Source organism: Chelmon rostratus, chromosome 17, assembly GCF_017976325.1.
Source record: "Chelmon rostratus isolate fCheRos1 chromosome 17, fCheRos1.pri, whole genome shotgun sequence".
NCBI classification, from domain to species: Eukaryota; Metazoa; Chordata; class Actinopteri; order Chaetodontiformes; family Chaetodontidae; genus Chelmon; species Chelmon rostratus.
This window is the reverse complement of record NC_055674.1, coordinates 20,589,928-20,603,105: the sequence shown is the minus strand read 5'-3', so window position 1 is coordinate 20,603,105 and position 13,178 is coordinate 20,589,928. Positions and strand designations below refer to the sequence as shown.

Here is a 13,178-nt window from a genome sequence, read left to right as displayed (position 1 = left end):
TGATCACCAACCTCCACAGAGTGTGTGTCTGCAGCGCACACACACACACATTCTGTAGTGTCTATATATAGGGGGTGTTGCTGTGCTTCCTGCTGCGAACTGAGTGACTCATCATGTGTGGGTGGACACTAAAACACACACACACTTGAAGACATACAGCAACACACCGCGATGAGTCCAGTGGTTGAGTCACCACCTGGTGATGTCACTGCAGCGTCAACAATTGTGTGTGTGTGTGTGTGTGTGCGTGTGCGTGTCAGTGTCTCTGCTCAAGTTCGACTGGACACCCAGCGGCAAAGCTCTCATGTTTTCACGCCGGGACTGCTGAAGAAAGTTCATCTTTGTTCAAGTACGTTGCTTCCTTCCACTAACTATTGTTGCACATATTGCACACATGTCACAAACTGACAAAAGTGTTGTCCAATCATTTTAAATCCCACCCTTTATATCTCTGCAAAATGTCAAAGCTTTACTTCTGATGACTCACCCTGTGCTAAAAAAAAAAAAAAGAAAAGTTATATATAATACATTTTGGATTGATCAATTCAACCCTCTCCTCCTGCTGATGATTAAGACAGAACTCCATTGATTTAGCATTACGCTCCTATAACACTGTTGGTCTCATGATGGAGTTGAAAATCATCTCTTTGTTCCACACATTCGTCTTTCTTAATGCCTACATTACCCACAATACAACGCAACTCCATTGACTATACAGATTCAGGTGTGTTATGCCATCTTTCTAACTCCACACTCCCAGATCTTCTCATTTTCATAAACTTCAGTGTTTAGTCTTCAGCACCAGCTAACGATGACTCAAGTGATTACACGTTCAACAGAACCGGAGCTGTTTCTCTGGCATTCACTTTCTAGCTCTGGTTGGGTCTTCACAACTCCTTTGGGGATATATCCATCTCTGTAATGCTCCACTTTGACCAGCAACCTGCTAACTTTGCCCTCTGTTTGGTGCTGAACAGGTATCGTACAGTGGGTTTGTAAGAGCATTTTCACTGAAAACAGCTGCTGCTGCTGCTGCAGTTGACAAACACTGATGAGAGCAGTGAGACTGAACTAAAACAGTAAAGCTGCAGGCTGTAAAGGCAAATCAATGCGCTGAAAGATGGCAAAATGCTCAGTGGAGCTGAGGGGAACTACAGGATGAAAGAAAGACTCTCTGTCTTCGCTCTCTCTTTCACAGTCATATCATCCATTAACATAAAAATAGTGATTAGTGCGGCTTCAAAGTGAAACTGAAATTAAACGACATGTTTTTATTAATTAACCAGCTGTGTCTGTCTCTACACACAATCCAATCATCCAATAAAATCATTTCATTTTAAACTGTATTTAGATAAAGTCTTAACGACAGCAGTCTATTGACAGTGACAGAGCCACAGACGTTGAACAACTACTTCACAAGCTTTCCAGCTAATGTCTCTTTCTCGTCCAGCGGTGTGGACATGTGTCTTGTGTTGCACCTAAAAGAGCAACCCAACAAACATGATTCTCTGCCATACTACATAGCGTGGGCTGGGCAGCAGGGCCAGCACAATGGAAATGTGAAATGATGCTGCTATGGCCGAGGACAGAATAAATAGGAAGGGGGTTATGTGGAGAGGCCTCAAGTTCTCCACTCCAAAAGAGCTCTATTCAATTTCTGAGAAGGTTGATATGCTGGAATAATTTGTGTTGTGTTGCTAACTCCATTAAAAGCTTTTTGTTCAATCAGAGTGCTTCAGCAGTCTGCACTTCAGGTCTGCACATGGTACAACATCACTATTCAAACAGCTGCACAAAACCAACTGGTCAAATACCAGAGTGTTCAGCCTTTATTCAGAAACACTAGGTATTTTCTGTGCCGGGAAAACACTTTGTCAAACTTTGGTAGAATAAATGTATGCACTTTTCATTGGGAGCAGACAGGTATGGAGGTATGTTATGTAAAGAGCTCACCAAAGCACAATGTGCTGTTTCTCTGAAGAAGCAGCACCCAAAAAGAATACTCAATTGTGATCCGCAAACGCACTGCAGCGCAGCATTTCTATGTGTGAAAACAGTCGTGCGAGGGTGAAAAACACCCGAGGCCATCTCAGGTTTGGACTGAAGTAACGGGCCAAACGTTAGCTGCGATGAGTCAGATAGCTAACACACAGCAACATCTGTAACGGAGCACACACGATGAGACAGAAAACAGCGGGAGGTCGGCTGATGATGCATTCGTGTGATTCATCCCTCTGTGGGATGATGCTGCGTAACCAAAATGTCCTGAATTTAAGACTGACCTGGGATCTGAGACGTTGGAGCAGTGCTTCCCGAACTGTTTTTGTCTCACCTGCCCCCACATCCCTATCTGATGAGCTCGCTCGTCAGTCCCACCCATCACGTTATAATGTGCTCACGTCAAAGAGGATGTTCAGTTGTCACTACAGAAGGTGGATATCGTGACAGTATTTTTTTCATGCAACTGAATTGTCATGGTTGCTTTTCTTTGAGACTGGACCTTTCAACCACTTATCTTTTACTTTTGGTATCCCAACTGTTTATCTATCTAGTTATTTAAAAAATGTATTCATGCTTCAATGTGTTACAACTGACTCAGGTTTGGTGGGAGGTGTGCACTGTGTGTGCCTATCATAGCTGGTAGCTTACTAGATATTAAATTCACTAAATAAGATCAGCATCACACCAATGTGTAATCCCATCTAGATGCTTGTTTTTCTCCTTAACAAAACTATTTGGAAATATTTTTTTGACAAATCATAATTTCTATTTCTAATTTGTTGAGTTACTCCACAATCAGCATCTCATATAAGTGGATGTGCTGAGCTGCTGAGATGTTGTGTTCACACACAAACCTGTGTGTACCCCGCCCTTTCCTCTTCGTCGCCCTCCCTCAGCTGGATGATGTCTTCTTCCTCTTCCTCTTCATCCAGCTCGCTCTCGGTACTCTCCCCTTTCACGTGCACCGCCCCATGCTCCTCCTCGCCCTTCACGTGCACACCAAGTCCCTCAAACGGGGGTGTGCTGTCGTCCGACCCCTCCTTCTGAAGCCTGATTGGTCAGAATAACATGGCAGGTATAAAAACATTCAGGTGATTACAATAACATAAATATATATAGATTAATTCATAGCGACTGATTGGTTGTCAGAAATGCCACACCTGTGAAGGCTTGCTCCTCCGTCATCCTCCTGCATGTCATTGGTCTCTGTTAGCTCCTCTTCTGTCTCCTCTGGGTGGGTGGGCGGCGGCCTAGGAAGCTCTGCCCCCTTTGATAGCATCTACACACACGAGGTAATGTTAGTGTGTAAACGTGCATATGTGAAATTTTGTGTGTGTGTGTGAACGCTTGTACCTTGTAGTGTTTCTCCAGGAAGTGCTGGTGTTGCTGTTGGACCACCAGCTGCTGCAGGGCCTGAGGGGACTGGGGCAAAGGTGCACTCTGCGTCCGAGCCAATGGCCGATGGCGAGGCAGCTTGTTGACCGCCCGCATTCCACCGGACACGCCTCTCTCTGCTGTAACCAGCGGCGACTGGCTGTACATGGGGACTGAGTGGGTGGAGGATTGTAACAGGAAGACAGTGAGTTGGATACTATGGGTGGACACTACCATGGATGTTAGTATTGACTACTTGTGCAAGGGTGTGTGTGTGTGTACCAGCTAGCATTGCGGTCTGTTGCCTGGCCTGCTCCAGTAGTAGTACATGTTGCAATAACGAGGAATGGGCAGAATGAGAGCTGGGGGGCGGTGTCTCCACATCATGACCCACCCCTGCAAGGAAACATTATCAAATCATTACTAATTCAGAATAGTCCAATACATTTCAAAACTCGCACCTGTATTCCCATATATATTTCTATACATACAGCACATATGTGTGTGTGTGTGTGTACATATGCACAATTAAACCATAATGAGCTATGGTAAAGCTTACCTGCAGGTAGGGAGGATGTGGAGAGGAACTTCCCTGTTAGAGCTCCGCCCCCTCGCAGTGACTGGATGGCTTGACGCTCAGCCTCTTGTTGGGTAGACAGCTTCTGCGAAGGCTGTAGAGGGGGCATTACCACGGTTACCACACAGGCAAGTCTAGGTAATCACCACACAATCACTAGTGTTGCCATTTCTGTATTGTATTGTATTATACACACACACACACACACACGCACACGCACGCACACGCACGCACACGCACACACGCACACACACACACACACACACACACACACAGGGACATGCATAGTATGTATTGTGTCTGCCTATATGGTTATGTGTGTGTGTTGTGTTGACCCACTGTGATGTGTGTGTTGGCAGGGAGGCCCAAGGAGATATTAGGCAAGGAGGGCGAGGTGTAGAGATTCAGAGGACTCAGCGTCCCATCAGCCCCCAGCGTCTGATGGAGAGACCTCAGCTGCAGATAAGCAAACACACAGGGAGATTGGTTAGTTCAGGTGTCTTGCTCTGTGGAACGTTAGCAGTAGTTGAGAGGGTGGTCTGTATGTTCATCCAAGTTGCTATGGTAACCATTGTTTTTAACACTTACTGTAAACACTGACTAACAGCATCTCTCTCACATCAAGTCATTTCACCCTCTGAATCATCTTAGCAGAGCTGCATTCTTTGGACTTGGCTGCTAATGTGGATTTTTAATAACTATCTAATATCCCAATCAAACACATCTGCCAATAAGCAAAATTGTCCAGCTGTCCCCCCCCCCACTTCCTGTTTACACTCCACTTCAGTCCTCATATAAAAGCAAAGCTGCACATATTGGGATAAATGACGATGCTTGTGAAGCAGCATTTACAAGCCTCATTATCCCTTGTTAATATCGGCAGACTACTTCCCAGGAATTATGTTTCTGTGCAGTAACACAAAAACAGTCACTCCTTCTCCACGGAAACTTCCACAACTTCTTCACATTTGTTAAACAGCACTCAATTCAATAGGAGTCCTGCTAGGTTTGAAGGGCACTACTTGTTCAGTGGACATAATTCCACAGATATCTTAAGGAAGTGTTTGACACAGTTGGGCCCAGTATTCCATCCATGACAAACACCTTGATAATTCTCCATCCTTTCCTGCCCATGTTGCTTGTGGTGACCCTAAGGTTCCACGTTAGACCCCATTTACTTTGCATTATATTTGTTTCTGCTGGGATCTGTTTTTACACAACACAATACAGAAAGCACAACTGTATAGCAAATGTGCAGCAAGTTGCACAGACAATGAAGAAAACAAAGAAAATGAATAGCAAAGTCCTCAGATTCCCTGATTAACTAGTCCTCCATATTACCATTACATGTTCCCAGTCATAGTCGAAGGCGACAAGTGATTTCTGTTGCTGATGGGTCTTGCCCATCTATCGCCACTATCAATTTCCATCCTAAGACCTGGCCTTTCCTCCTTTATTGTAATAAAACTATAAAGTTGCTTTCATTTTGTCTGTTACAGCTATTTACATTACATATTTATTTCTGTGATCTATTAATGTATTTAACATTTCTGTACAGCACTTGTTTTGCACATGTACAATAAACTGACTTGGCATTTGTTGACCCACAGTGAACTGCAGGTGGCAGGCTCGAGCTGTGTGTCTGGCATGAAGAAATAAACAGTGAAAATGACTCAAACCCGTGTTCTGCATGTGGTAGAGAGAACAACAGAATAACTTTAAATCTTTAAATAAAGCATTGTGTGTGTGTGTGTGTGTGTGTGTGTGCACCTCAGTCTGTATGTTGGGGACTGATCCTGTGTTGCCATTGGCGATAGCTGAATTGGAACTGTTGGGACTGCTGGGACCTGAACCGGGAGCACTATTACAAAGGGAGGAGACTGGTCGAGAGACACAGACACACAAAGAAAAAAGGGAGAGAGAGAGAAATTAATCTTCGGCTTCATTCATAACATGTGCAATGTATTATTAAAATATTTTATTTATACTGAGTTTACACACTAAACACACAACTACTGTGTATGTATAGTAGTAGTGTGTGTGTGCATGTGTGTGTGTGTTCACCTGATATCTCTATGGCTCTCTTCTTAAAGGTGCTGATAACCGTTCCATCCTTCCTGCGAAGGAGTGGAGAGCTCCGCCTCTCTGCCACCTTCTGCTTCAACCGTGAACGCACCTTCAGGTTCGGCTCTGAGACTGGACGAGAGACCCAGAGAGACAGGGAGAGAGAGAGAGAGAGAGAGAGGGAATGAAACCTGCTCAGCTCGGAGCCAAAACAATCAATGCACCGATCAATGACGCTTCTTTGTTATCTTACAGTCTGTTTGGAATACAGCCAAAACAACAATATACGTTTTATGTCAATGTAGTTGCTTTTGTATATTGTTGATTTTGCCTTTTTGAGTTTTAAATCTTGCGTTCTTGTAATGTTTATGTCTCATTGTCATTTTTGTATCTCTTGGTTTCTCAGCGTTTTCTTTGGCAGAGTATCTCATGGGGGTATTTTAAGATGCCTGGTGGTTTGCCAACCAGAGACTATCAGGGCAGATACAGGAGCGCAGGCTGTCTGGTAATCCTACATCACATTTTGGTTGGCTAGTTTGCTCGTCGGATGAGCGGCTACAGCAGGTGTATTTCAAGGTAGCTTCGGTCTAAAGGTCAAGGTTAAGGGCAGGGAGCAGGAGGAGGCAAAAGCATCCAGGTTTTATTGGTTTAAGCTGCCTGAACAGTGTCCAACAGTCCTGAATCTACTTGGATGTTTTGTTATTGTTGACCATTTGACTACGAGGCCTCAGGGCAGCCAGTGACAGATCTGACTGAGTAAGACTTGCATGAAGGGAGTTTGCGGTCTAAATGTCAATATTCTAAATGTATGCTATTAATCCATTCACTCCATCTATTGGCTGCGGGGCACATTTGGAGGATTTATTTCTCAGCACGTAATTACTAAGACCGCAGAACCACAGATGTAAATGAACCTAACCACAGTTAATCTGATTTGTGTAAGTGCCGCTAAAGAAGACCTGATGGTGGGCTGTTTTGACATGTGTCGGGTCTGTCTGGAAAGCAGTGGGGCACAAAAGAAAATAAGTTCTGCTGCTGAACTCGTATTGGTTTAAAAGCTGCATAGCTGCATGGCTCCAGCTATATCATGTCAACAGCATGTACAGCTAACTAACTCACTAGCTACAGTAGGAACCAGACTTTACTCCCAACATCAAGACTTATCATGTCCTTATCGTTATATTAGTTTGTGGGGTTTGATGCTAGAGTTAAGGCTGATGGCAGCTCTGTCCTGCTACTGGATTTGGGAAAGTTATGTTGCCCAATAACATTGGTAAGCCATCGCAATTTCAAAATCCATTAATAAAATACAAATAAGCATGTCTGCTAAGTGGTCAAATGTTTTTTTATTTGTTCTTGAGCTTACCTTTTTCCTTATCATACTGCACTAAGATACTACAACTAGCTCGACACTGCAATGTATGAACAATGCTGTTTCTTCACAGTATTTCCTGTTGTCTCCTAAGTGGATCATCAGCCGGAACAAATGCAAACTATTGTTTTAACACGCGCCAGCTGGAAACATTTAAAAGTCAGCCTGCGATGACATTTCAAGCCAACTCATGGTGCGAACGTTATCTTAAAATGCTAGCTTGCTACAGCTGAAAAAAGTCTGCAAGTGACAGCTGTCATTTCTGCTGGCAGTCAGTGGCTACAAATAGGAAGCCTGGATTTAAATTTAATTAAAATACATTTTAATCTAACTTTCCACTTCAAAGGCAAATCTGCCACAGTTATCATTGTAAACTACGTATGTGCCATGTGAGAACGGATACATAATAATAATAATAATAATAGTAACCTAGTGAACAGTTAGTTCAGGTTCCTGTAGGGACAGAACCTCTGTCCTCACATGGACATGTTCATATGGTATCAGTTATATCTGAAAAAGTGTGTGTGTGTGTGTGTGATCTCTAGGTTTAGACTACCTATTTCCTGGTGAGTCAGACTCAGACTGACTCGCACGCACACACACACACAGACACACATACATATATATATTTTTATATATGTATATATGAACACTCCACCTCCGCACAGGCCTTCGTCAATCTACTTTTTACATGGCAAGTGACAAACCTCACACTCACACTCACACACACACATACCTTCCCTCTGCCTGTCTCTCCTTCCTACCTGTCTTCCGTAGTGGGAAGTCGTCTTTGCCCTCATAGTTCCCCAGCAGCGGGGGCAGTTTGTAGGAGGGAGGAGTTCCCGGGGTGTTACTCTGCGGAGGAGAGCCCTGCTCCAGGGAGCTCTGCTGGGCTCCCCTGTGTGCACACGCACACGCACACACACACACACAGACAGACACACACACACAGACACACACACAGACACACACACACAGGGGGAAAGCGAATTAGACGGCTCGTAAAACAGTATCACATGTCACAATATTACATGGTAAAGTGTTTTAGTACAGTCATGTGCTGTCAGCCTGCTTAGTGTACTTGTACTTCATTTAGTCATTTCCTACATTTCCTAGAATGTCTTTCCTGAGACTAGAAATATTTTCTCTGTAGCTCTTGATTGATTGATTGATTGATTGATTGATCATTGCTGAACAGTGGTGCAAAATGAATTAGGGAAAAAGCTTTGCAAAGACTGACCCCAAAATGGGTGTCTGATGTGTAAACGTGTGTCACAGCCTATTTCAGATAAGACAGGACTTATTCAAAGGCCATAAAATCAAAAAGACACCAACAATATCTGTCCATACTGGCAATGTCTTATCAATTCAAGAACTCACTGGATCAATTTATTTGTTCCAATTTGTATGTACATGTATTTACTGTCTACTTACATTCTATCATGTAAATGGAATATTGATAAATATCAGTATGAAGTCAAAATCTCTATTGATTTTAGCATCACAGTTTTTCACCTATACTTTTGATAACTAGTTACGTAGGTTAAGTTATATACAGTAAGGCCACAGATAAAAAATGTGCTGCTGTCTGCATTTCCACTTTAACCATGACTGAAACTCCTCATCATAATGTCTGCTGCGCTGCTGAAAGTCCTGCTCTGAGGTCGGAGTGTTGTCAGTCTAGTGGTAACTGTCACTGTTGAGCACGTTAAGCACATGTCATGTCAGGCCACGCACTTCTTTAAGCAGAAAATCAAACCGCAAAAATGGCAACAGCGAAAAAATCTCAGTGTGAAGCGTTTTTGGTCCAACTTTTAGGACTAGGACTAAAAGTATTTTAGAAACTTTCTTAATGCAGGAAATGACTCATGTCTGTGACGATATTTAGGAGCTCGAGAGGTGTTTTACCTGCTGGGAGTTGCCAGAAGATGGAGTTTGAGATATTCTGTGAGAGAGGAGACGTTTTGGGAAATGCCTGATGACATTAAGCTTATCGAAACCTAATTTAACAAACAGAATCATTTTTCAAACTGACTTTGTGAGGGATGCAGAGGAGAGCACATGTCTCCTCAGAGGGCGATGTCCTGCGCCTCACAACACACACGATGAGTTCTTAATGATAACAAACTATGTCACCTGCATAATGAAGGATGTCTCAATTACAGCAGGTGTATTTTAATACATCTAGCTAATAGCAGGGTTATAATATTTGAGGTGTCATCATGCTTTTACAGTGCATTTCCCTGGGTGGCATTACAGAAACGAAAATTTTTGCCTGCACGTAAGGCAGCGTAGGACACTTCATAAGTCATCATCGGTAGTCTCAAGTGTTTTTAGTCCTAAGTTAACTTTCAGAGTGATTCCTCGGAGTGGTTCTGAGATGCTTTTTACCAGGACGCTACTCACAATGAGAGGGATCACAGCCTCTGATCTGTGAAACATTCTCCCGTGTATGTAAGCTGCAGCACAGAGGCTGCAGCTTACATTTACATTAAAAACAATATATATTTACACTGTAGGTCAGTTTGAGACACTATGTGATGTCACAGCGATGTGACAGATGTGTCCAGGGACAGACTGAGCCCTCTGCGAGCCTCACCAGCACTTTGGGGAGAAGGAATGGTTCAGTCCACCGATGCCAGGCTCTTTTTTACTGAGAAGGAACTCCTGTAGCTTCAGCTTTACCTCCGTACTGGCAATGGCACCTTCCAAAAGACATCGCAGAGAGAGGACGGCAATCAGGACAGTTCACTGTCTTTATAGCAGCAGCTTGTAGACATGTGCATAGCCTGGTGGTAAAAGCGGTAGCAGCAGTGTAACCTACTCTCTTTGCCCTTCTCCTTGTTCCTCAGCAGCAGCAGCTGTTGCTCCAGTCGATGTTTCTCCTGCTCTTCGTGTCTTTGTTGCTCTAGCTTCCTCTTCTGCTCCAGCTCCTGCTGCCGCTTTGCTGCCAGCAGCTCCTGTTGTTGCTTAGACAGAAACATCTCACTGAGTGACAAATAACCCGTCTGGCTAGCTGAGCCACTGACAGGCTGGCAAACCGACAAATGAGAGATGAAAGTTTGTGTCTCGTGGATGAGCTAGTTTATAGGTTCAGAGACTAACTACCTTACTAACTACCTTCAGGTGCTCCTGCAGCTGGACTTCATGTTGTCTGGTGAGCACCTCGTGTTTTTTCTGGAACTCTGCAAACAGCAGTTGTTTCTGGAGTTCTTGTTGCTGTTTGAGGAGCACAAGCTCCTGCTGGAGCTGCTGCTCTCTCAGGGTTGTGTCGACCGCTGCCGCGCCCCCAGAAAGAGACCCCACCCTGGGCTCTGTCCGCAGGTCCACTGGGCCCCCTCCTCCTCCTGGGCCTTCTCCCGGACCCCCACCTGGAAGAGCAGCAATGGACAAGAGGTCAACTGTCTGTTTTTCTGCTTGTTTTAACTTTCAAAACTGGCCCTTTTCTAATTCAAGTGATTTTTGTTTTTAATCATGTTCTCGTTGTTTTTTCTTTGCATCACATTTTCATGTTCTATTTCCTATACAATTGGCTTCTGGAAACTTCTGGAAACATGAAGGACTCAGATGATCTCCTACATTGGGAGTCATGAACAATATTTTTCCAAGGGACAAACCTTTTCCAAGCAACTTTCAGATAAAAAAAATGACATTTCTTTAGGCCAAAAAAAGTTTGAGACTCAATACAGCATCTGGCCAACAAAAATTAACCCAAGCAAGCCCTCTTTTGTCTAACAGACAAGCTTAGTGATTCTCTGGCAACACCAGGGTTACTTCCAGTAGTCCAGCCAGTTCCCTGCTGTCAGCTCCAGGGAACGGCCGGCCCGGGAGCTGAGTGGTTTGATGGTGGGTACACCACTAGAGAACACTGAGTTGGAGAATAAGGAGGTTGGCGAGCTTATCAACCATCACTCTGAGGATGGATTGGGCCTCTTCCACTGGATGATGTGCACATTTTCTGAATTCATTAATATTCTGCAGGCCAGATGGGATGCTCTGGTGGGCCAGAGCCAGCCCATGGTCCAGCAGTTGACAGTCATTGCCCTGCACTCTAAGAACAGAGTGCCTAACTGTCATAGACTGTATCATAGAGGCAAGAAGCAATGATCATTCAAATGCTGGGACACTGGCACTTTTCAACAATCTTTTCAAGGAGGCATTCGTGTTGATGTGCACAAAGTGAGGAATAACACCAGAGCTTGACAGTGACGTCGCTTCACTATGTGAAGTTGGTCAGCTTGACAGATTGTCAGTTTCAGAAAATGACAAATGTTGGCCTAAATTTAACATCTGAAAGATGTTGAGGGAGGGTGTTTCAGACCCGGCTCAATTATCCAACAAGCACTTTTTGGTTTCAGCATACTGATGCCTTAACTGTGATAAACCCCTGGAAGCCATTCAGTTGCCCAAGAATCATTTACTCCACTACAACCTGAAGCAACCTTGGAGGCAAAGGTCTCCACTGCCCAATCCACTGAATGTATGAACGTAAACATGCCGATGGGATGGAGAATCAAATATGTATAAATGTCTCTGTTCTTGATACAGCCTGGCCATGTATCTCAATGCCATCGACACATGAAATCTGATGCTGAACTATAAATCAAAACCTTCTGTGTAGGTTTCTACAGTGCTACTCGCATTCACAGAAATTTGGTTTTAGACTTTGCCTGGTTGCTCCTATAGGACCCCAGCATCTGCTGCGCAGATTTGAGATGGATGGATGACTAATTATTTGACTTTGATTGATTTCATGCATTCACTGAGAAACACCTCAGCAGTTTTTTCTATTGTATAAATTTTTTTATAGGATTAAAATTGATGCAGTAGAACCAGAGATATCATCTTTTTTATTCCATGCGTTCTTCTTCCTTGTCAAAACCTCGTGCCTGGATTCCAACAATGCAACTCGACCGCCAACGGTTCAGTCTGAGATTTGGGTGTGCTGCTCTAGCAGCAGCTAATCTAGCCTGGAGCCTTTACCCCCAAGCAGACTACAAAGGTCTGGTAAGATCACTTGTTTCTAACTGCACGCCACCAGATTTTTTTTTTTCATTTTTAAACTTGCAGTCTTCGGAGTCAACCGATGTGATCTGTCAGACTTGACAAAAATCCTTCTGGTGACACAAAAGGTTTATACAACTCATCTCCCACATGCAGATGTAAACAGACTTTGATGTGTAAAATCTGTTGGGTTCCCCTTTAAGTAACCCTTGAACTCACCCAAAGACCCTAAGAATCCCCTTAAACTCTCAAACAGTCTGCTGGTCCACTTTTAGGAGGCATTCCACCCACTAAATCAAATCCTTTTCTGAGGCATGGAACCCCCCTCAAGGACTATTAGAGGACTCCCTACTCACCACCCTCTCCACCTCCTCCTCTCTGCTCACTTGCTGTTCCTACTGGGCTCTGCATGCCTGATGGGAGGCTGCTCTTCACCTCCACTACTGCAGGACAGAGAGAAAGAGAGAGAAAGAAAGAAAAGAATGATTGATCAGTCTGGGAAAGGTTGTCAGACTATTACATCATTCATCGCATAACCCCCCCCCCCACACACACACACACAGAGGCAGTTCCCATTTCATTCAGATGAGCTTTGATAGTGTTGTAAGAAGTCAGGAATGCCGCATCCTGCCACCTAAAAATAGCCACAAGCCTAGCATTAGCCTAGCATTGGACTTAGAATTACCCTGGTGTTACCTTAGCATTAGCCTAGCCTTTTATTAGCGAGGCTAGACTAAAGGGCACTGCAGAATATGCTAACATGCACCATACATATTCAGACACAAA

The 13,178-nt window shown here is 44.0% G+C and overlaps 1 protein-coding gene across 1 annotated transcript in view; it reads right to left on the bottom strand.

The window, feature by feature from the left end:
- hdac5 (histone deacetylase 5) overlaps nt 1-13,178 on the bottom strand; it is a 60,757-nt gene that overhangs the window by 17,878 nt on the left and 29,701 nt on the right. Inside the window, exons 3-15 of the mRNA XM_041957833.1 lie at nt 12,749-12,835; nt 10,497-10,759; nt 10,213-10,357; nt 9,988-10,093; nt 8,153-8,286; nt 6,017-6,148; nt 5,723-5,832; nt 4,292-4,408; nt 3,935-4,046; nt 3,658-3,771; nt 3,355-3,548; nt 3,162-3,280; nt 2,856-3,051 (exon numbers count right to left, since the gene is read on the bottom strand). Of these exons, the coding sequence (XP_041813767.1) occupies nt 2,856-3,051; nt 3,162-3,280; nt 3,355-3,548; nt 3,658-3,771; nt 3,935-4,046; nt 4,292-4,408; nt 5,723-5,832; nt 6,017-6,148; nt 8,153-8,286; nt 9,988-10,093; nt 10,213-10,357; nt 10,497-10,759; nt 12,749-12,835 (1,829 nt within the window). The remainder of the gene's footprint in view (nt 1-2,855; nt 3,052-3,161; nt 3,281-3,354; nt 3,549-3,657; nt 3,772-3,934; nt 4,047-4,291; nt 4,409-5,722; nt 5,833-6,016; nt 6,149-8,152; nt 8,287-9,987; nt 10,094-10,212; nt 10,358-10,496; nt 10,760-12,748; nt 12,836-13,178) is intronic.